Source organism: Amborella trichopoda, chromosome 6, assembly GCF_054954075.1.
Source record: "Amborella trichopoda isolate Santa Cruz 75 chromosome 6, AtrichopodaSantaCruz75HAP2 v2.0, whole genome shotgun sequence".
NCBI lineage: Eukaryota > Viridiplantae > Streptophyta > Magnoliopsida > Amborellales > Amborellaceae > Amborella > Amborella trichopoda.
In genome coordinates, this window is record NC_142341.1 from 6,547,705 (window position 1) to 6,572,791 (window position 25,087).

Consider the following 25,087-nt stretch of genomic DNA (forward strand, 5'->3'; position numbering starts at 1 on the left):
AAGTTCAAGTCAACTTTTCTTGAACTTTGAGTCTAGTCAATGACATGCTCATAACCATCCGATTTGAAATCCAAAGGTTAAAAGTAAATTATCTCTTTGTACAGTATGCTTTCCATTAAAAAAATATTTATAATATATTATTAAGCCAAGGTTAAAGGATATACACATTTTGCATAATTGAAAGGGAAACACACCCCTAAAGGGGATTTAAGGTAAGAGACCTTTTAAGTAAAGGAAATGTATACAATGAAACCGTTTACTATGGAAGGTGACAATCACCATTGATTGTCGGATTTGAAATAAAGTGCTTCAAGATGTATTATTATTTGGGCACAAAGTGTTGAATGTTGTGAGAGAGAAATAATTCTATTTTATTCAGATAAAAGATTCCTAAATTTTTGTTTGACTCTCATTTTTGCATTTTCTTTCAACTTCCATTGTATATAATGAAACCATTTATTTTTGGTACATAGAGGTCACAATTACTTAAAACCCTCATATATGAAATGTGATAGCTTGGGTGTGTCACAAAATTCGAAAAAATCTCTTTTAAACTTTGAACTTGATCAATGAAATAAATGCAGCCACTCAATTTCACATCTAATTGTCAAGATTAATTGTGATAACCTTGTACCAAAGGTAAATGGTCTCGCTGTAAGCAAACCACTGTTCGGAAACTAACATGAAAATCAACTTATAAGTGGCCAAACTATAGATGCCAAATTATAGTTTGGAACTCCAACCGCCCCGATTTCACGAAGGAAGGTCGTTGCTAGGAGACTATTTGAAACCCAGATGCCAAAACAAATGCTTACCAACCGTACAGGACCCAACCGATACGGGTGTCTAACACGATTTGCTACATAACGTGACAGTAATTACAATCGTAATAAAGATTTACATAATAAAGATTTAAAATCGATGATTTCACCATAAAATGGCTGGCACACGTCGCATATCTTTCAATCTACCATGTAATGGTTGTTTTATTGTTTTAATTTTTGAGAGGTATTCGAGACCATTTTCTTCTAATACAAAGATGTCACAATCATTCTTGTCTGTCAGATTTTAAATCAAGTGCTTGTCAATGTGTCATTCACTACACTTATAATTCAAAACAAGATTTCGTGACACACCCTACACCATCAAATTTGACATCTAATAACTTTAAACTTGACGGTGATTTCCTTGTTATAATAATAAAAAGTCTCCGGTCTCATTGTATATAATCCTTCTTTTATTACTTCCCCCAAAATTTAGAATCGACATGTTCAAAATATTCATCTGAACCCCACTTTCAAGCTTACAAGATAAAGTCATTCCTCCTCTACATAAGAGATGAAATTCTTGGGCAAAACCATCCCTTTCTATACTTTAGCCCTTGGAAGGTGGTCCGTGACGGCCCATATTGCTCAAAGATCATAGAAGAGACTAAAATACCAATCTCCCACCCTGGAACATGCCCATTCACACTTAAAGGTTATACATCTCATGCACGTGCACATACAAGTCTCTCTCTCCCTCTCCCTCACTCTCTCTCTCTTCATGCAATAGATGCACGATTCAAATGTTGAACAAATTATTTTTCCCCTGCTTTTCAAAAAGTTCATCAAGAGGAACACATATTAATGGGTCATTGAAGGGCAATTTTCAATTTTGACCACAACTGCTTCTAAAAGAGGCATCTAGTTTTTGTTTGACAATGTTAAGAGGTATTATTAAATTAGTGCTTTAAAAGCAACAGTATCTATTTCAGATATTTCGAATATCAATCTCGCTCTAAGCACCCTATAAGATGAAATATTAAAAAGATCCACATTTAATGGATGATTTAGTGAGATAATAGTGTTTGAAAACAGCAATATATTACAAAATGACTTATGGCTTATTTGGTAAGATGTTAGTGTTAGAAAACCAATTATCTCACTAGGCTTTTCTTTAACCACGCAACCGGATTTTAGGAATGCAGTTTTTGGAAAACTGGTGGGGCAGCTGAGATTGGATTAGATGCCGTTGCTCGAGGCTCGTGACAATTGTGGAGTATCTCAAAGTTGAGCCACTCTTTCATGTTGATCCTCCTGAACCCAGTGAGAACAATGACAAGAATATCCGTCGCCCCCATTCTAATATCCGAACTCATATGTGATTATGTCCAGGATGATTACATGCATCCAGTAGTAACCCCTGTACATCGATGTCAGAGGTGGGTACTAAGTTAAAGAGTCTCTTGGTCAATATATAGGTCGCATGCCAACAACCACTGCATGCTAAACCTGCCAGATAACACCAGTGATTGTTGCATCATCAATAAAACACATCCTAATCCGAATAGTCATAGCATCAGAATATAATCTTCTTGTGTAAAGGCTTCTATTATAGACACCAACACACTTGAAACTCCACTGAGTCTCTCCATTTAAGAGACCATGGCCAGAAATAAGACACAACAGATCCACTGCCAAACAACAGCCATATAGATGCTTGATTTACAAAGGCATTGAAGGACTCAAGCCTCTCTCTGCAAGGTCTAGACTAAATGCCCAAAAGGATTGAAGATTAAAACATCGGCGGCTCAAAAACCCTTTATGGGGGGAGCCTTCCAAGGGAAGTCAGGAAGTGAACGTGCCTGACTGCTTGTTCTCTTGTCACAGCAATAACGCATAGTTTGTTCCAGAGCTCGTTCATTGCTAGGTTCAATGAATGGTCTAACTAGAGCTTCTGGGTGATCTCAATCACTGTCATAGACACAAAAGACATTGGGTGGCATCCAGGCAGCGAAGGGGGCCTAGGCACCTATATGTTAGGCTTAGGCAGGTGCCGAGGCTTCGAGGCACTGCAGACACAGTTTTATGCATATATATGCACACCAAACATATGTATGCATACATATGTACGACTTGTATTTCTAACCAAGTATTCATGCAAGATATACACATCAAATACATGTATTCCTAACCAAGTACATATGCATACACCAAACATAGGTATGCATACATATGTACGATTTGTATTTCTAACCAAGTATTCATGCAATATATACACATCAATTCTGAAAAACAAATTTGAAATCACTGGATAATTTTAATCAAGGTGCCCAAGGCACACTTATATGTGGGCTCCAAAGGCACATATATGCATAGATATTATTTATCTATATTTATGGATTTATATACTACAAGTATATATGCAAATATATGTGCATGGATGCTTAAAAAAAAATATTGAAATCATTGAATAATTTGAATCACCTTTGACATTTCATAATGGTGATAAATCAGTATTCATTCAATTATAGTTTAATATGAATTACTCAAAAACTCCTGTCATAAGTTGTCTTGATTGTTAAATATGAATCCAACAATAAAAGATAAATAAAAGGTGTTCGATGATCTATCAAACTTTTCTAAAATTTATTTGATCTCAAAAGAATTTAAAAAATCCTCTACTTTTAAAAAAAAAATTATTCCTTGAAATAGAAAACCTATAACAATTCCGAGGGGTTACAATAAGCCCACCACCACCACCACAACACACCCCCCCCCCCCCCCCCCCCCCCCCCAAACCCAAAAAAAAGGACCCTTTTACCCCTGTAGAGCATGAAAGAAGGCCCGAAATGGCCCTTGCCAGAAGGCATTTTATGCTCGAATACAAGAGGTCACCTAGGCAGGCACCACTAGTCCGCCTGGTCAGCCGCCCAGGTAGGGTGATCTGGTACCCTACATGGGGCAGGGCAGCTTCTGTTCTTCTTCTTTTTAACAGTGATCATAGTTCTATCAAACTATTGCCAAAAAGGTCGATAATTTACCTATGCAACTTTAAGATGGTTGTTTAGTGCACGGTATATCTCATCAAATCAACAAGAAGCGTGTGGCTTGTTTTATGCCGATTCTTGGATTTAGTAGAACGAAAATGTCAATCGGGTGTTCTCTATGCGGCATCATATGGAAGCTTGATAACCGATAGATTGTATGCAGGTTGCCCTCTCTCGTGTACCTCCTCATTTAGCTAGAGTACCTGAAAGTTGAAAACGGAAGTTGATATCTAATAAAGGAAAGGCCCTAATGGTGACGTGGTGACACAAAAACAACAATCGATTGAAGCCGTCATTCACGAGGGACTTTTTGTTGCCTAACATAAGGGTAAGCTCACGACAAACCACACAGTTCTAATCGATATCGACCAGCTATATCGCGCCCTCAACAACCAGCTTAGGGTTACAAGTGTCAACTACTAACCTTTTCAACATTAATTAGATAGAAACTGTAACTAGAAACACTAAGATGATCGGGGATGGGTATGACAACCACATGGACCACACAATGAACGAGTTCTGGAATTGACTTAGTATTGTTGTTGAGATGAAAGATCAAGTGGTCAGACAGGATTGCTTCCATAGGAAAGGTACCTCCATTGAGAACACTTCTAAGTTGACTTATTTGATTAATGTTTTACAAAGAAAGACTCGACACAACTATAGGCATGGAGCCCAAACAATAGCCAACGGTTCCTGATGCTTGCATTTCCTTCACTACCTTCTTCATGCATCAAATATACCTTTGGTTGCTATTCTGCAACAAAGATTCACTGTATCTTATTTCACAACTTCCTCTCGAAGTGTGAGACCTAGGGAGTTCAAGATGCTTGAATTTTTCTATAGAAGCATCTATACATAAAGATGTATTCTAATAGCTTTACCAATTGGCTAACTTGTGATCCTTGATCATGATGGATTTCATTGATGATGCAACAACCATTGGCACTACTCAGCGTGATGCAATTGTCGGTATGCAAACCGAAAATATTGATGAAGAGACTCATCACCCTGGTTCCGTCTTTGACATTGATATATGAATGTTGATCCCAGCTGAATCCAAGTACTTGGACATAACTGAGGTGCTTGGACGTTAGGATGAGATGTGCTGGAAATACTTAGTCACCAAGCTCGCTCCTAGCTTCAACAAGATTAACATTCAAGAAAGTTTCAAGTCCCAGAGTCTCCATCGACGTCACATGCCTCAAGTGGCATTACCTGATCCAGCCCGCAGCCCCACCAGTTTTTGGAAACTACTTGCATCCATAAGATCATGCTTGTTGAATGCTATCTTCTCTTTCAAGTTTCTCTTTGAAGTTAATACACTAAAGGTGTTTCGGACAATTATGACATATTTTAGGTTTGTATTACCTACTTTTTATCAAGTTTTGGTCATTTATGGTACATATGCAACAGATATTGCCAGCTATTGTGGCCTTTATTTAATGGTGAATCCAAACTTTTATATTTGATTGGTTCTGAATTACAGTAATCCAATTGCCACCATGTTAGCCATGCCACAAAAAACAAATATGTTGTGCAAACACCCCATACCCCATGAGATGTTGGAATTCAAAAACACAAGAGAACTTAGTGAGCTATTGGTGCTCAAAAATATTAATATCATGGTAATTTACTTGAAGAAATCTTGGTATTCAAAAATAAAAAAGTGCTAAAAGTCTCATATTGGCATTTGAAAATACTAATATCTCAAAAGGCAATTTTCCTAAATAAGTATTTTCACCTTGATGGATGGGCTAATTTGAAAAACTACCCCTTCAACAATTTCTAATACGTTGTTGACCCATTATCATAATGTCCTTAAGGGCTTCCTGAAATTAGGACAAACAAGAGGGTAAAATGTTGAATAGCCCCTCTATTGAGGTGGTTTGATAAACTTCTCAAAAATCACTTAAAATTGTGAAGGAATCGAAGTATGAGCAAAACATGCCATATGCACATTAAATAGCTGTATAATAATATATTAAAAGGCACCATCTGCTAATTCCAACAAAAAAAATGCTCAGAAAAGTTAAGAGCAGGAGCCAGTTTCAATCACAAGGAAAAAGATTAAGAAAATGAATCTAAAGGGAGAGGTGTGTAGGTCATACTAGTCTCCCAATGATACCAAGAAATGGTGTGGTTAAACTATGGATATGCCATTTTTATTGTTTAAGAGTTTCGCCTTTTCAAAGGCTGCTCAAACCAACACTTTTCGCATACCTCATGTCCAAGTTCCAGTCCTTTGTACTAGGCAACAAAACCGGAGAACTTAGAAAGGGGATTTCAGCAGAGGAGATACATTTGAGCCTTGCAGAATGGGCGAGAAGAAATTAAAGGAGTTAGGGATAAAGGAGACCAAAAAGATTAAGGAGGCTTCCTTTGAGAAGTGCTTGTGGACGTGACATGGGAGGAAAGTGAGGTTCATGAGGTGAACTCAGAATCTTGAGAAGCAAAATAGATCATACAGTCTCCATAGACTAGAGAGAGCATGAAGTTACAGCAGTGGTCTGATTATGTACGACAATGATGTAGCATGCATGGAAGAGATTCAGGGGTCATTTCCTGGTTCTCACACGTTTGGTGTCAAAACAAATTGTTTTTGTCTAGGAGGCCGACATGATGACAAGTGAAGGGAGTAGAACGATCAGGAATCACATACCACCATGGCAAATGGTACAATTACAATCCTTTTATTTCCTTCGAATATTCTGCATACTACAAAACGTCATTCATCAAAAAATAAATAAATAAATAAAGTTACAGATCAGCAAAAAAAAAAGTGCACAAAAACCACACTAACACAAACAACTTCAAAAAAGGCAACCATGTTTACAACCAATGCTCAGAATGAAAGAAAAAAAGGGGAGAGGAAAAAAAGACAACAATGGCAAGCTGTACAATGAAAAACAAAATAATCAGTTTGTGTGTCTTAGAAATCGCCTGCTAGGGTGATAACAATGGCAAGATGTACAATGAAAAATAAAATAACTTAGAAATCGCATGCTAGGGTGAAGGTGCAACTCCTGAGCTTACCAATTAAAAAAGCTATGCATAGTGAAGATTTGTTTAATGATGGTTAAAATGATAAAGTAAGGATTCATCAATCAAGGAAACATCTACCCAAACTCAATGCCTTCAAGAACCCAGTGTTGCTTTGCTGAACTTATCACCCAATGATCATTGATTCACATTATCTCTTGTACATAACAGTTCTCAAGCACATCAATGAATTGGAAATCATTGTTTCCGGCGATGAACGCCACTCTTACCTCCAAACGATTCTGTGTGAAACAGTTAAGCAAGCCTTAGGCTTCATTCTTTTTCGAACCTGGCCAGAAATAAAAAGAGAGGCGAAGATAAAGTCATTCACATATACATATGACTGAATTGGGCTATCTCTTTCAAAGTTACCTTTAGGGAAGAGAGAGGGTAGACAGGGTTATTTTATTTTCATGTGGGGTGGGGGGTGTGTTGTGGGTTAAAGGAATGCATAACATATACCTTGAGAAAGCAGCACATAAAATTCATTTTGGGTAGAGGATGTCATAGTGGCCAGGCCGATAAAGCATAGTGACATTGGGGCTGCTGCTTCCAGTGGATGAAGGGATGAAATCATGGTGGTTCACATCAAGTTTCGAAGGGCCATTGGAACTGTTGTCCAGGTATACAACACGAATAGGCACACCCAACGCATCTGACAAAGCAATGATCTGCACATGGTCACTCTCTTCTCCCATTGGCTCCACGGATGACTGACAGAACTGTGACACCCCAAAAAGAAAAGAAACACTAGTAAGTATACCTGAAAACATCCAGCCAGATACTTATTAAATATGTACTCTCTCTCTCTCTCTCTCTCTCTCTCTCTCTCTCTTACACACACACACACACACACACAGGGGCATACATAAAATTGTTGCGTATTCCAGTGAAGTGTGAGTTCTTAGTCTTGGTGGATCAATTAATATATGTTACGTCATTATCCTTATTTAAACTAAAATTTTATATACATGTTACAAACATATTCAAAACAAAACTAATTAACAACCATGAAGTAAGAATCTTAACATCATCATCGTCATCATCCAAGCCTTATCCCAACAATTTGGGGTCAGCAAGCACATAACGTTGGAAGTATGAATCATAACAAAAACAAAAAAACCAATCTCAAAATTAAAAGCAATAATTGGGAAGCCACATAAAAATAGGAGCATGATAATATTCTTTATCCTCAATTGTTTTAATCCTTTTAAAAATAATAATAATAATAATAATAACTATATAAAATTCAGATAAATATCAATAGTGCAAGATGTGCTTAACCCCAATTCACAGCGCTTGCCTCTTGAAAAGTTCCATATATCACTATCGCTTTTTTTCAATAATGTTCCATATATATCACTATCAAAAAGAAAAACATGAGAAGTTCAAATTTATGAAGAAAGGAAATCTGCAGTTACATTTGTGCAGCCGCCTAAACTGATTGGCACAAAATCTTCTGTTAGAATCAACTCCCAACATTGTCCAACTTGTGATTTATGAAAAGAAAAAAAATCACCTATAATATCTGACAAAATTTCATATGTTAGCTGTGAAGTAACACCCTAGCTCCTCAAAAACCTAGGCTGCATTGAAATATCCACCAGTAAGGCACAGATCGCAACCCCTTAAATCTGGTGGATCTTGTGTTCATGTAGTTGGTGAGAGAATGATATTCTAAATGACATATGTGGCACAATCACCAACCTTAACCACATGGCACCATCAGAATCAGCAATGCATTGACCATTGACACATGTCCACAATCAGGCCTCATCGCCAAGAATGCATCATCTCTCTCAGCCACCACCATCCCATGTGTACCACTTGCCCCACTCGTGCCTAGTTGCACTGAAATAAACCCCCACGACATCCTATCCGCTGCCTCACCCACCTCACAAGAAGGCAGACAACATCCATCCATCCCCATGATCACCCTACATCTGGGCAGCTCTCTGCCAACTAAACAAAAAACCACCAATAACCAAAACCCCTCTTCCTCTTCCCTCTCTTGCTTGGAACCATGGTTTCAAAAAACAGTCCGCCCAATGCCTAGGTGGGTACTTAGGCGGGCTAGGGGGGGACTAGGTGGACCTAGTAGGTGGGTTGTCCCTCGGTGCCCGCCTAGCAACCCTACACGCCTGCCTAGGCAGGTGCCCAAGGACTACGCCCGCTTAGGTGCAAAAATACCCAGTGGGTGGGGCATTTTTTATGTTTTCCATTTGGATTATAAAAAATGCATGAATAAATCTAGCCCTAAATTAGGATCTTGGACACCCCTTGCCTCCTTTTGGACCTAGACTGCCTAGATCCTTAGGGGCCCACCTAGGTGCTGGGTGGCCTATACCCCCCTAGCAGCCTAGGGGCCGCCGTTTTTTTGAACATTGTTGAAAACTTGCACTAAATCTTTCTTTTTCTTTTTGTACACCTCTTTTCCTTTTGTTAATCATTATTTTCCTTATTCATGGTTTTGTTCTTCACTTATTTCCACATTTATGTAACTCTTTTTCCAATCTCACCACTGAATACATTTCATTAATCAGAACTTCTGAGTTCTTTTTTTTTTCTTTTGTCTTCCTTACTTGTGCAAATCTTCAAGTAATGCAAGTGACATCATCTTTTCTGTTAGTTTATAGTATGTTCTAATGTTAATTTTTGATGAAAAAGCCAATAAAATATGCTGGATAATCTCTTTTAAAGTAGCATAAAACTTTCATTTCAATCAACCAATAGCTGGGTTCATGAATTATAAGAAAGTAGAACTTTGGACGATAAATTTATTAATATGCTGTCTCAATTCTATAAAGTTAACAAAGCAGAATTGCAATAACATTTAAAGGTAAATGACAATCATTCTCCAAGATCACTGATCAAAGGATCCAAAAGTTTAGTTTTCTAGCAAGTAATCAAGCAATGTTCAAAGTTCACAGGGAACTTCCCGCAGTTAGCTCTTCTGATGAAACCATTCGGTGAGCAAGACTATTAATATCAAGAAAATGTAACATTTTCAAGGAATGGACGCACCTTCTCTACTGTTACATTGCTTAAACCCATGATGAAAGGCTCAAAGAAGTCAGCTCGCTTCTTTATTTCAGCAGATGTCACAAATCTGAAGAACATGACAACTAGCCAGCAAATTATATCAGAAAAAAAAAGTCAAATGGAATATTTATACTAGCGAAGCATTTTGATGTTGCTCTCACCATAATTGGAAATTGATGCATTGCGGCTTCTATCCAAGAGCTCATCATAACTACACCAAGAAAATATTAAATAATTATTTCTTGATAAATAATGTACCATAATATAATAATTCCAATCACAAGCATCAGATATGTGCACCTGATGGACGCTTCTGTCCCTTGGATAACACCTTCCAGCAGATCTGTGAATGACTGGCAAGCACAACTGCTGCATGAGTATATAGACATCCAATGAACAAAAACAAAAGAGAATAAAGAAATAGCATCTCGTCATTTTCGTTTACTCATTAAATGAACTGAATAATTCACACATATCTAGTGGGTTAATAAAACAATCAATACAAGCAAAAAATAATGGACTTTATAGCAACTAACCACAAGCACTATTTTACAGAAGCAATAATTTCTAGGTGGGAAATGAATCTAAGTTTTGAAGTTGTAATAGTTTTACAAATCATACACAAAATTGCAGTTTAATCAGATCCAATTTCTTTTGATTTTCTAAAGTGAAACATTTCCTTTTTGCTAATTGACGGAACCACATCCAATTTCAGAGACTAGAAATACAGAAAGATAGGGAGAATGAAAAAGAAGATAAAATTTCACTTTTTTTCTTCTTTTTTTCGTTCTTTTTTGAGAGAATGCTTATATTAGTAATCACAATTATTACAAAAACCATGAGAGGTGGTAGAAGGCAGCCTTCAGAAGGGCACTCAGGCTGTACAAACAAAAAGGTAGCAAAGAAAGATGTACTAACAAGAAGGCAGCAAAGGTGTACATTGTGTACATACAACCCAGTTCTCAAAAAATAGAAAGGACCCAACTAAAGGACAAAAGAGCCCAAAAACAAGAAGTAAAGAGTAGATAAAGAAGAGAGAAATTGTATGGATAGGTAAATGAAGAAGCTGAGTTTCAGAGGAAAAGGTAAAGGTACATTGGAAAAAGCTGAGAATGACTTGATGATCGATACAGCAGCGTATACAGCTAAGGGAGGGATGAAAGGATCCTGTAAAGCTTTATGGGAATAGGATCAAGCACAAAGAATTCTAGACAAAAAGAAAGATAGAGAGCAGAAGTAGTCCCAATTCCAAAAAGCTTACATTGTGATAGGCTTGAGGAAGAGAGATAATGAGGAATGAGAGCAGAGGGAAGAGAGACTGTAGAGAAAAGTTAAAGATGAAAATGAGTGAGAGGGGGAGAAGAGAAGCAAGGCGCAAAGAAGAGAGAAAATAGATGAGGAGCACAAGAGTTATATAGCAGTATTGGGTAGAAACATCTAAAAAGGTTTTTCCATGAGTGATATTCTTTCTTCTTTGTCTCCTTTTTTTAGATTTTTTCTCATTTTTCCTTCTTTCCCCTTTTTTTCCTTCTTTCCCCATTTTTTCCTCCTTTCCCCTTTTTTTCTTTCTTTTTTTACCTATTTTCCTTTATAATTTTTTATATATACTTTTTTCCCTTTTTTTCCTTTTAAAATAAGAAATTGCCGGACTAAGATAAAATATATGGAATGCAAGTTTAGCAATAATAGGAGTAGAAACGTGGAAGTAGTTAGATTGATGGCCAAAAAATTACCTAAAAGAGAGTGTTTTCGATATCTTGGGTCGATAATCCAAGAAAATAGAGAGATTGATGAAGATGTTACACATATAATTAGAGCTGGGTGCAGTGGAGTTGTGCATTCGGAGTTTTATGTGATCACTGCATACCAATGAAGCTGAAGAGGAAGTTCTAAATGACAGCTATGAGACCAGCTTTGTTTTACAGAATAGAATGTCGAGCTTACAGAATAGAATGTCGAGCGGGGTCAATAAACAATATACCCATAGGATGAGCGTAGCTAAGATGAGGATGTCGAGATGGATGAGTGGCAAGACAAGAAATGATTGAATTTGTACATCACGGTTAGGAGGTGAAATTTGGTTCAAGTAGAAGGCTCTAAAAGGCCAAGGAGAAAGCCCCCAAAGGCATGGATGAAAGTAGTGAGAAAAGATATGGGGATTTATAGTCATACTGAGGGTATGGCCCTTGATAACGCAGAATGGCAGAACAAGATTCATGCAGCCGACTCCAAATAGTTGGGATAAGGCTCGGACGATGATGATGATGAATATGTGATAGTTCTTTTCATAATTGATGAATGAAATTAGTGAAAAAAGGGTAATGGCCGAACACTTGGAACCTACAAGAAAAGAATAGGCTCAACGAATACTACAAAAAAAAAAAGACCAAACTGGTGGATCCCACTGAGTTCCGACAGAGACAAAGACTTTTCACATTCGGCATCTTCCTAAACCAGCAAATGGCCTGTTTAATAGGCCAGTTTGACCTTGTACAAGCAGCCATTCATTCAAGCTGTTGCCAAGACAATCCATTCAAGAGATCAAACTACCAAAAAAGAAGGGTATAGTCCAAGAGATTCAACCTAGATGAGTCAGGTATTAGAAATTAGTAAGGTTCACAAACATGCTAGGTAGGTGGCCAGGAGGTGGCCATCAAGACACTAGATGGGCGCCTCGGTTTCGAGGTGCCCCCACACATAACATCTATCACAAATATAAGCATACATATTTTGGTTTGAAGAACCAAAATGCACAAGTCTTTTTAATTGTGTGTTCTACCAACCACTATATTGTGGTTTACATGGATTCTTCTCTTCTGAACAATGCCTTCACTAGTATGAAAATCCTTTTTTTGGGAGAGAGAAACCTAATTGAGTTATATTCTTTTGTCTCTCTTTTTTTTTTTTTGGGGTGGGGAAGGGGGGGAACATAGCACCAGCTTGTCCTTGTAACCAAGACTTGGTATATGATGATTCATAAATACTCTCAATTGCCATAAAAGACGATAGCTGAACACCTTTAATATAGGTTACTGCAGAGAAACAAGAATACCGCAAGATGAACACGATAGCAAGATAAGGAGGAGATAGGATCTTGCCAAAAACTGAACTAACCTTCCTGAATCCTCACGAAACAGCTTCCACGAGATCATGAACTTTCCTCAAAACTCTCAAATCAAACAGAGGTCATATGACAAAATATTTATTTATGCACTAATATATATTTTAAAATTTAAAAATCCAGATTTTCTTCTTTTTTTTTGTGTTTTTTTTTTTTTAGATCTCTTTTTTCTTTTTATTTTCCGAAGGGGGGGGGGGGGGGGGGTTTGAAAAAGTCTAAGGCAAGTTTGGGGCTGTTAGAATACAAACCGCAGGCTGCAATCATTTCCCCCTTTAAAAGGAGGAAAATGACAAAAATGCACCTGGCCCAAGAGCAATTTCCACCCTTGGTCACGGGGCTACCAAGGCAGGCACCTTGGCTCAGGCAAGAGGCACACACCCAGGCACCACCTCTGGTGCCTTATGGACAGGGCAGCCAAGAGTCGGGGCACTCTGATCCCCTAAGTGCTAGGCATGCCATTTTTTTGAACAATGAAATCTAGAAATGCAACCAAATGCAAGAAAGAATAATGCACTCATTCAACCAGACAATAGCTTGAAGCTGCCAGTAAGATTGCTTTTTACAATCACTCCCAATCAAACGATGAAGTACTCCCAGTCCATAACATTAGGAGGCCTTCTCTAAAAGGCATCCCATCTTATAACTAGCTAAAACAATGGATTGGCCAGTTCAGGCCACAAGACTCACCATGGCCTGTCATCCTATCCTGAACATTACAAGACACAAGCACAACAGGTGGGACCTTTATCACAGATCAGTGAATCCAAGTTAACAGGCCTCTCTACCACCTATAAGACAGTAATATGATTGCCATTTTCATGATAGATCAACAGTCCTCAGTTTGGAAGTCGTTCTATCATCTGGTTCACCTCCCCGTGCTTATTAAAGTTACACATCAACCAGACATTTGCAATCTAACATGGTCTCAGGAGTAACCTCTTACAACTCTATTGCCCCATTCTAATTGAAAACTGTATGATGCATTCAAAGGTTAACTAGGCTTAGCAGCACCAGCACTTGCTTTGTCATACTGCAAATCCCATCAAGGATAAATTGAATATAGAGATATAAACTATGCATGTGTTCTCTAGGGACTATGGAGACCAATGAATTCATTTCTTCATAAGTTTTTGAGCTATATTATTAAAACTCTCCTAATCCTAAGCACATAGCATGTATATTTGTGCGTAATCGTCAACAAAGTACTCCCTCTTCTTTTTGATAATTTACTCAAGTAATTATGATAATATTCTAAAGTGGGATCCTACAGAAAAATAAACGAAATAAGAGGAAATATAAAGAAGGAAAGAAGGGCAGAGAAACTTATTGCCCGTTACACTTCCAAAAAAATGACCGACCCAAAGTTTGCTGTGAAATAAAATAATTAATATGATAAGCATAACCATCATGGGGGACAAAGAATAAAGAAAATGCTAAATAGAAAGAGAAAAAAGGATACATCCTTCACAATAAAAAAGCAAAATAATCTTTAGAATTCTTCCTGTAACAAAAAATGAAAAAGAGTTGTAAAATACTTACTAATACAAAATCCTCAAACGTGAACTCCAAGTAACCCAATCCCAGAAGTGTTGCCTTGCATTCCTCAACTTTATTTAGCATGTGAGCAACCTCAGTTTTGTCTTGAGATTCCAAGACATGCTCCTAAACCACAACAAGACACCATCCCTTAGTCAATAGACAGATTAAAATCACCCGAAATTGGACTCTAAGCATAGAAAGTATAACACTGCCTAAAGATTTGCACTACCAGATATGCAAACAAAAAGCACCGAAAGAAACAATTCCCATCTCCTCGCGTACGCCTGATTGCAGCATACTTCTCCTCAAGAATCTGCCCAGCACAAAATAACGGACTTAACACCAAGTTTTCTTGTGTTTTCATATAAATTTAAATTAAACAATTATCATGGTGCTACGATTATCATTGTTATTAAAGGAAGAGCAATGCAACCATAAGTAACGCATGAGACCTTGATCTTCTCCTTCAATATGGAGCTTCCAGATTCATATTCAGCTGCTAGTGCAGAAAGAGCCTCCTGAAACAGCTTACAGCTTGTTACATTAGTTTATCTCAGATTATCATCAATAAGATATAGACTGATATTGCCAATATAAAAATATTCACTTCACAGGTAAAATTTTTATAAATGTTGAACTTCACACTTCACATGTATTAAAGACATCCTTATTTTCATTTGATGGATCATGCACCACACACACATATAAGGGATAAGGAGATGTAGAAAAATGTAAGGTTTGTGTTTCCTGTTAAAATCAAATATTTGTCAATGACATATTACTAAGTCTTGAGTACCCAAGGCAACTCCTGCAAAAATAGGAAAAAGAAAAGTAATTCTGAATCCTTTGATGTTTCACATTAGCTTGAGCTGTGATTTTTCCATTAAGATGCAAACATTTGCTTCATCACTCACTTCCAAATTCTAGAAACAAATTCAAATGGAAATGGCCATCAGATTTGCAGGTTGAAATGGTTAGAATGCTCTTTTAAAAAAAATATCAGAAAAACCATATTCTTTTGAGATATTTTTTTATGAAACCACATTCTTCTGAGATAATTTTATATATTTCTTTATGTTCTTTTAAAGTTTTTTTCTTATAACTAACAAGTTTTATTGAGTTCAAGACTGCACATCTGTGATGGCACAATTTCTTTGCATGAGCCACATGCAAAGAAAGTGGACAATGTCAAAGAATTAAGAGTTTCTTGCTGATCATTAACGTAATGCACATAACTTGCAGAGAAATCTGAACGTCTATAACTAAAATAGAATTCACAACAAAAAAAGAAGCAGGCAAACCAATACATGTTAAACAGGAAGCAGAAAGAGATGAGGAATTGACATTCACAGTCTTTGAAGGTAAACACAAAAATGAAAGACAGTGAAGTCTTGATCTGAAAATACAGTGACTAGAACAGTGAAGAATATTCAATGAACTTGGAAACAATTAAAGCAGATGTAGATGTTATGATCACGGTGAAATATAAAAAGAATTCAACCTAGCCATTAGTGGAAGTTATAATATTCAATACTCATGATAAAGACTGTAAAAGAACATTAACTCTATGGAATTTTCTCGCAAGAACCACCAACAAATGCACTGCCTAGAAAAGAACAACCTAAATACCATAACTGCGATTAGAGCAAGACATAAGGCTAATCTCAACTAGGCATAATCATTTGTGAATTGCCAATAAATATTCTTAGTACATGAGCTACAGAACTGGAGAAATTAGGGTTTTGAAAAGATCCATTCCATCTTAAAATATGAGAAAAATAAGAGAGAAACAGAGAGAACCATGGAAAAATTAGGATCTAAATGAGATCTGTTCAGGCTTACCTTGTCACCCACAAATGGCATTTTCTCTGCTTCTTCAGCTATGATCGCATTTTGCTGTTGGATGATGGCATCATCTCTGATATTGGACCAGTCCTCCAAAACACTCGCAGCAACGGATTCAGCAACGGCTTCAGAATGCATGATTGCTGCTTTGTCCGAGCTCTCTTCCGTAGTGATTGCTTTCTCAGAGCTCGCCTCCATAGTGGTTGCTTTCTCAGGGATCGCTTGAGACATCATAGCCTTCACTCTTTCTCTGTAATTCTGTCTCTTCTGTCTCTCTTCTCTTTTCCCTGCAATTGACGCTTTCATATGTCTCTGGAAGTTACTCACTTCTTTCTCTCTCCTCTCACCTCTGATATTTGCTCTCTCCTCTGCATCGTTTATTTAGTCACGAGCAGGAAGCTTCAAATGTTGGCATTTATAGCGAGAGATTTGCTCGTTAAAGCTTAATCTTTTTTTCCTGTGACCAGAATGCCCCTCCCCCATTTTGTATGACCAGATGAGGGTGCGTCCGCGGACTCATGTATCCGCCTGTTCAAAATCTTTGACCTATAGGTGTCGTTCATACCTGAAAATATATTATTTATTAAATATATTACAAAAGTATTACATTATCTATAAATGAATTGTTATTGTTTGGGTAGTATTTAAATGTAATTTGGTAAATACATTGTTAATGTGTGACTAGGTTTTGAAAGAAATATGGGAAATACATTACTAACATTTTATGAGTACTTGTCTATAAACTATTTTTTTTTTCCTTTTTTTTTGTTACAAAATTTCACGAAAATACGGAATTAAAGTCATCATTACATCATTCAAAAAATATTTTTTAATAATAACATCATCACCATTTCAAAAATATTTTATAATAATAACTTGTACTATTCTAAAGTCATCATCACACAATTTCTTACTTATTTTGCACTTGTACTATTCTAAAGTCATCATCACACCATTTTTTATTTATTTTGCATGTTTTTGGCATGATAAGTCATTAGAATAATATGATTGGAAAAACAAGTTTTTATTGTGATAATTCTTATTTTTATTTATTTTTTATATAAGTATTTCAAATATCTATATATATAATTTCAAATAAGCAATAAATTTATGATATCAAATTTAAAATCTTTATTGCATAAGTTAAAACATGGGAAGAAGTTTGATTAATAAATGAGAAGGTTTGATAATTGCAATAAAAAATTTTGAAGTATTGGAGGAAACGAAAGAGGTATCTTATTTCAATTGAACTTTTACTATATGAGGATTATGTTCGGTGAAATTTTTTATTATAATTGTGTTGTGTAATTTTTTATATTGGATGAAATTTTTTATTATAATTGTGATATGTAATTTGTCATTGATCATTGATTAGATATGCTAAAGATAATGCATATGCGAAGGAGGGAGGGAGAATAGAAAAGGTACACATGAGAGAGTAAAGGGCTTAAAAAAAAAAAAGGATAGTAAAGAGCTTAAAAAAAATAAAAGTTCATATGAGAGGAAGGGGCTTAAATATAAAGGGGCTAACCGATGTACAAATGAGAAGAAGGGCGAAAAAAAATAGGAGATAAAGGGGTTTAAAAAAAATAAAAAAATAAAGAAGAAGGAGAGGGAGGGAGCATATGCAAACCAGTTATTAAAGTTCAAGAGAGGGGGATCGGCTTAGAAAAAGTGGGAGCCAGGTAAGCGTGTTGGCATTTTATTAAGTTGAGAAGTACACTAAAGATTTATAAAGACTATCCGTGAACCGTGTAATAGATTTTTCAACTTTCACCTAATGTCTTTCATGATTTTTGTGGAAATATAGCGTAATCTCCTTCCATTTCCTTAGAAAAAGAGGGAGCCAGTGCGTTGGCATTTTATTAAGCTAGGATAGGGCAGAGATAACACACCAAAAAAATTTTAAGATTACCCGCGTGTAATAGATTTTTCACTTTCACCTAATGTCTTTGTCATTTTTGGAGAAATATCGGGTCATCTTTTTCCATTTCTTTACAATAAAGTGTACCCGAATGGTGAAAATGTCATATTTACTCGATTGTCATGTAATAGATTTCAACATACCCAAACGACTGCTATTTTAAATTCGAAACTCGACTCTCTACCTTTAGCTTTAGCTTAGATTGAGATTTCTATAATTCTCATAAGAGTGGAATGATGTTTTAAACATTGGATCATTCTATTATGTTAGACAGTGGTTTGATGAATATCAAACTAAATTGTTAGGGCTTAAAAGCCCAAGTACGTTCTCCCCCATTCCCCCTTGCCCCTCTATCTGTACTCGCACCCCCTCTCTCTCTTCTCTTGCATACACCTCCTCTCTCTCTCTCTACTTCCTCAGTCACTGTACTCTCTTTCTACTGCTCCTCCTCACACCCCATCTATTTGCGAGCCTATCTCTATATTGGGTTTATGTGGCCTTTAAAGGCATTATAAGTGTGTAATGAAAAATATTTATTATAGTAGAACATAAATTTAATGGGAGTGTGGTCCCTCGAGGATTATATTAAACAAATGATGTTTGTCGATACCGGATTGTGCTTGACTATTTAGGCCAGTCAATTGTAAAACCCAAGGTACTTGGGCATAAAGAATAAATTGAGAAGGGTTTTTGGGTGAGCCCTTGATGAGGTTGGAGTTGATTCCTAGGTGAGTGAGCCGAATGACTGTGTGACCTTGTGTGTGATGGTAGGCCTACAGAGACGGGGACCAAAACCTCATTCATGATCCATCATACGGCATGTATATCAATAGATCGTTCGAGAAAACAAGTTATCCACCTTTTAGGTGAAGCGTATGCTTGTGCGAGATATACCCCTATGCACCATAGAGCTATGGTCACATCAGGTCGTGGTAACATTAACTCGTCTCTAAGGGAGGACCTGTAATCTACAGACTGAGATTGTGACCCCTGAACTCATCGGCCAAACTTTGGTGACCCTCTAGTGAGCCCCTACTTGGACTGTGGGTCATGGGAAACACTAGGTCGGTTCGATAAAGCAAGTGGTATGTAGTCCACAGTTGAAGCTGGAGTACCCCATAATTATTGATTGAATTCCTAAAACCAAATGGATCATTTTCTCATCATATTAATTTAATTGTGTTCATTTTATTATTTAAATTTTATTGTTTGAATTTTTATGAATCTCTTAATATTTTATTTATGACTTTTTGACTTATAAAAATACAATTATTGATTTTACAAAGTTATAAAAAATTCATATATATATTAAATTATTTTTTTATAAAATTTCATGGGGGCCCATAGTGCACATGGGCCCACCGTGTGGCATGTGGGTGGGGCCCACATGTGCCACACAGGGGTGGCACGCCCCACCCCTTTGGATTCCTTTTAATAGCTTTGTGTTAAAGTTATTTAAATATGGAAAGTGCATGACATGTGGTCAATTTGTAATATACTAAATATTGACCATATCTTATCTATTTAATATAGTAAATATTAACTTGATATTTATTGATATATTCTTATGGAATATATGAGATGGATGATGCAATTTTATGAAATGCACGATATCTTTAATGGATTTAATTAATTTAAATATATTTATGAGAAAATGGTTTAAGGAAATGAGGATAATGGTTCATGCACCTTCCATAATATTGATAACATATCTATGAAATGGATAGCTCAGATCTCTCACTCCACAAGTCACATTGATCAACGGTCCATATTCAATTTCAAAAAATAGTCAAACTATGGGAAACCCTAAAGAAATCCTAGACTTGGATTTCACTATAAATAAGGGTGCTCCTCCCATCTCTACACAGCTCTCTGGCTCTCCCATACACACTCTCACTCTCCTCCCTAGGGTCTCTTTCCTCCCTAGGGGCCACACCTCACTCTCTCCTCTCAGGCTTTCTCTCTCTAACCCTCTCTCTCTCCTAAGACCCAAAGATCCATAGGGGGCACGCCCTAACTCTAGGTCTTATTTTCTCTCTCTCTTGACCTAAATATTTAAGGGTTGGGAAACTTAAGGTTTGAGCCTAATTATTTCGGAGTTAGGGTTTTGTAGAGATTTAAGAGTGCTTACCTAGTTTGGCCAAAATTAGCTTTCTCGGTTCGAGATTGAAGCTAGACCGCTGATCCCCCGGCATTGGATGAGGTAATTCGGTGTGGGGTGTAATAAGCCCGGTTGACATAATCTCTGGCATCTTCTCTTTTACTTTCTTGCTCTTTTATTTTATTTTCTCAAACATAGTATTAAGTTGAATAAATGACGTCAAGCGGTTGAGTTTTATTTATTGTTGTGTTGTTTTATTTTGAAATATTGAATGATTGTAATAAGACAATCTGTAAGTGATATTCTTGCCAAAATAAAAATGGGTGATTATTATCATTATATATATATATATATATATATATACTCCCTGGCAAAATATCACATAGTTCTTTCTTTCACTCTAAACCCCCTAAAAATGTAGAAATCCTAAACCTCTCATCTCTCTCTCTTTAATCCTTTTACTTTCATACATCTCTCATCTCTTGGCATTTATCCCCCACTTGGAGCATCATTGGCACGTATATGTTTTGGCCGTATATTTCATTTGTTTCTGTTTAAATTTGCCATGTTTGTATTAATTGCTTGTAAAAAGGTGTTTTTTGCATACTACATTAAAAAAGTTTAAATTTGTAATTTTTACATTTGTTACTAGTAAAAGAGGGTTTTTTTAGTAGAGTGAATAAAGTACTTGGTATTTTGATTCATATTTGATGCTTTAAAAAACTAATTGAAACAATGTTTCAATGTTTCTTGTGAACTATGACAATGGGTACTGGAAATTTGTATACAAGTCTATCTAGTTTTCATATAGTGTGTGTAATACGAGTTTCGGGTATTGATGATTTGTGTATCAATACATCCAGTGTCTATGCGTCTTTTAATTTGTTCCTATTAGATATTTGTTCCGAAGGGATGACATTCACCTATATTCTCCCTAATTTTAATGGTTATTTCGTATGCAAATGTGAATTTTCAGTAGTGGTCCTTGTGGAAGTTAGGCCGGTTTTCCATTTCAGTGGATGATCAAAGCCCAAATGATGGACCACTTTTTTTTAAGGGTAAGAAATTAAACGTTATTGTTTATAAGGGGAACAACTCCTTGGAGTAGCGAACGGTGCCTTTGTGGAATATAACATGCTGCAACTAGAAGAGTTTGAATTGAACATTACCAACATTGGATTCAACCATGGAACAACATCCAGATTTGGCTAACGTTGGTCCATCCATAAGCAACATGTGAAGTAGTCGAATTTCATGCTTAGATTCATTTTATTTGTGATTTGGATTACTGGCCACTTCATGCACTTCATATTTTGTCTCAGCTAGACATGCGATCTAGCGGCCATCCTCGATGAAAGAGTGATCAATGTGATCTTTTACCAAAGAATAATAATACATATATATATATATATATATATATATATATATATATATATATATAAATTTCCATCCCCAAACCCATCCCTGCATCCATCCCTATTATGCACAAATAACTAATTGATATATTGTGATATGGACCAATATAAGGCACAATAGAACAAAGGGAGTTAGTTTTTCACTTACTTTCATAAAGAATAGCATAACATTAAAGGAGAGAAATATTGGGAAACAATATAAAGAAACCAGTGATTTGAGATTGACACCCAAGAGGATTGTGTTGGCTCGAGGTTTGGTTTGAGGACCTAGAATTTTAAACTCAATATTGATTTGATGAGTCTGGGTTTCCTTATAGCAAAGACTAATGAGTTAAACCAGATCCCTAACTATGAATTCTAGTCCCAACGGGTGATCTCTAGTTCAAGTGGTTAGACAATTGGGTTCACTTGACTAGGGCCATCTACTAAAGGTTATTCGAGGGTCATTCTTTGACTTAATCAAACTGATCGAGTTGGTCTGTTCCTGATCTCAATCCTTGACTGTTTGAAGTGTTTTGGACCATGTTAATCTAGTGGTCCACAGTTGCTAAGTAGTATTAGTGAGGAGTGTTGACTGTTGGGTTTATGTGGCATTTAAAGGCCTTATTACTACTTGTAAAATGATATAGTGGAACATGAACTCAGTGGGAGTGTGGTCCCTTGTGGACCATACTAAGCAAACGATGATTTGCTGATACCGATATGTGCTCAATGATCTAAGCCAGTCGGTTGGAAAAAATCCATGTTACCTGAGCATGAAGAATAAACCGATGAGGGTTTATGGGTTAGCCCTTGATGAGGTCAGAGAACATGCCTAGATGAGTGAGTTGAAGAACTGTGTGACCCTTGTGTGTGATGTTGACCTGCTGAGACGGGGGCCAAAGCCTCGTCCATGATCCATCACACGGCATGCATATCGATAGATCGTTTGGGAAAGCCAGAAATCCACCTTTTAGGGTGAAGCGTATACATGTGCGAGAGATACCCGTATGGGTCATAGAGCCGTAGTCGCATCATGTCGTGGTGATCTTGACTCGTCTATAGGGGAGGACTTGTAATCCACAAACTGGGATTGCAACCCCTTAATTCATCGACCTAATTTTGGTCACTCGCTAATGAGCCCCTGCTTAGACTATGGGTTATGAGAAACACTAGGTTGGTTCGATAAAGCTAGTGTGGTTTGTAGTCTACAGTTGAAGGTGGAGTACCCCGTTATTACAGATTGGATTCCTAAAACCATATGGATGATTTTTACATCGTATTAATTTATTTGTGTTCATTTTATTATTGAAATGATTTTAGTTTTATTATTTGAATTTTATGAATCTCTCAATATTTTATTTGTGTTTTTTGGACTTATAAAATACAATTATTATTATTACAAAGTTATAAAAAATTCAAGTATATATTTTAAATTATTTTATTCAATTTTAAAAATAATATTTTTTTCCATGGGGGCCCATAGTGCACATGGGCTCACCATGTGGCATGTGGGTGGGGGCCCACATGTGCCACAAAATGGTGGCACACCCCACCCTCTTTGGATTCTCTTGTTTGCTTTTAAGATAATGTTAGTTTGATTTGTGGCATGTGGTCAAATATTGGAAGGGATATATTGACCATGACTTTATCTATTTATTAACAAGTTTATTTTAAAGACATGGTCAATTTGAATTGATATGGATCTTATCTTATTTATATTTGGTAGTATTTAACTACTTGATATTATTTGACATATCCTTATGAAATATGTGACATGGATCGTGCAATTTTATAGAATGCATGATATTTATTTTATTTAAATATATTGATGGGAAAATGGTTTAGAAAAGGGGAATAATGGTTCATGCACCTTCCATATGTTGATGGCATATCTATGGAATGGATGGCTCAGATCTCTCACCCCACAAGTCATCATTGGTCTATAGTCTATGTTCAATCTCACAATAAGTGGCAAACTAAGGAAAACCCTAAAAAACCCGAATCTTATTCAGAGCCTATAAAAATAGATTGTCTCTACCCAAAAATCTTTACACCTTTTCTTTCTATCTCTCTTAATAAAATTTATCTCTCTCATGTGTGATCTCTCTCCCACATTATGAAATAACCTAAGGGTTTAGGTTATTGAGTTATTCTCTCCTATCTCTAAAATAAAGATTTATGGCTTAAGGTTTTAGGGTTTAGCAAAAAGAGAATCCATCTTTCTCAAACTAGGTTGCTAAAAGAATTTACTTAGGATTTGAGTTTGTGATCAAAGGGGTTTCATGTTCCATTGGTGTGGCTAGGCCAAAATTTGCTTTCCCCGTTCGAGATTGAAGTTAGACCGTTGATCCTGCGCCATCAGATGGTGGTGACTCGGTGTGAGGTGTAATAAGCCCGATTGAGGTAATTTTCGGCACTCTTCTTTTTTTTGTTTCTTGCAATCTTATCTTTTATTCTCAAACGTAGTGCATAATTGTTTCAATGGCATAAAGTTGTTGAGATCTTGGTTTTATTGTTATGTTGATTTTATTTTGAAACTTATCTTATTATATAATAAAGACCACTTGTAAGTGATATTTCGCCAAAAGAAATGGGTGAAAAAAATAAAAAAATGTATTCCCCAGTAAAAAATCACATAGGTATTTCTTTCATTGACTTGGAGACTAGGACAATTGGCCTTAGTCTTGTGGGTCTGACGGGCGCAATGCCTCCTGGGCTGATGGCTCGATGCCCTAATCACAAATGAGGATGAGGCCACGAACTATGCATGCAATTCATATCTAATTTTGGTTCAGTCGTGGGACATGGCTTAATCAAATCTAACATAAAATAGTTAGACGTGTCCCCACATAAAAAGGTTTGAATCGATTTAACCTAATTTCTATAAGCAAATATTCACTTGCGGAATTCCTAGCTAATAAAATGTTAAAATACAGTTCGGGATTGGGTCCCCCACATACGTCCCAGGCCAACCCTCATGGGAGTGCTTTGGGGTGTTATGTGTTCGGTGCTCTTCAAGGTAGGATTAATGAAGGGATTCTCACCTTAAGGTTGTGTGATCCCCAACCATTCCAACTCTAAGTAGGTAGGTGCCCCTCATGACTTTATCACTGGTTTCAGCAAATGACTTTTAGGTTAGTGTATGCACGAGTATGGAAAAGTAGCACTCTTGTGATGGTGCAAATCTGTGGTGAATGCAAGCAAATATTCTACGTAAGTAAAATATTGCAAGCAAATATACTAGTTGAAACAAAATATAGCAAAT

The 25,087-nt window shown here is 36.6% G+C and overlaps 1 protein-coding gene and 1 long non-coding RNA gene across 2 annotated transcripts; both read right to left on the bottom strand.

Moving 5' to 3' along the window:
* Positions 1 to 1,219: 1,219 nt before the first annotated feature.
* On the bottom strand, positions 1,220 to 6,522 carry LOC148781518 (uncharacterized). The gene is made up of 2 exons (XR_016056928.1): positions 6,474 to 6,522; positions 1,220 to 1,452 (listed from the first exon to the last, which is right to left on the bottom strand). It is a non-coding gene; the product is annotated as an uncharacterized LOC148781518 (long non-coding RNA).
* A 441-nt stretch (positions 6,523 to 6,963) lies between these two features.
* LOC18434333 (ubiquitin thioesterase otubain-like protein) lies at positions 6,964 to 16,789 on the bottom strand. The gene is made up of 9 exons (XM_006844405.4): positions 16,398 to 16,789; positions 15,008 to 15,073; positions 14,785 to 14,868; positions 14,556 to 14,678; positions 10,196 to 10,248; positions 10,057 to 10,106; positions 9,878 to 9,978; positions 7,316 to 7,575; positions 6,964 to 7,142 (listed from the first exon to the last, which is right to left on the bottom strand). Exons 1-8 carry the CDS (start codon positions 16,704 to 16,706, stop codon positions 7,339 to 7,341), a joined length of 1,023 nt encoding a protein of 340 aa, XP_006844468.2. The 5' UTR covers positions 16,707 to 16,789; the 3' UTR covers positions 6,964 to 7,142; positions 7,316 to 7,338.
* Positions 16,790 to 25,087: the final 8,298 nt, after the last annotated feature.

Coding starts and splice junctions, on each gene's coding strand:
- LOC18434333 (XM_006844405.4), bottom strand. CDS start 16,706: ATGAAAGCGTCAATTGCAGGGAAAAGAGAAGAGAGACAGAAGAGACAG. Junction 15,074..16,397: donor TGCCATTTGTGGGTGACAAG/GTAAGCCTGAAC, acceptor AAGCTGTTTCAG/GAGGCTCTTTCTGCACTAGC. Junction 10,249..14,555: donor CGTTTGAGGATTTTGTATTA/GTAAGTATTTTA, acceptor TGTGCTTGCCAG/TCATTCACAGATCTGCTGGA.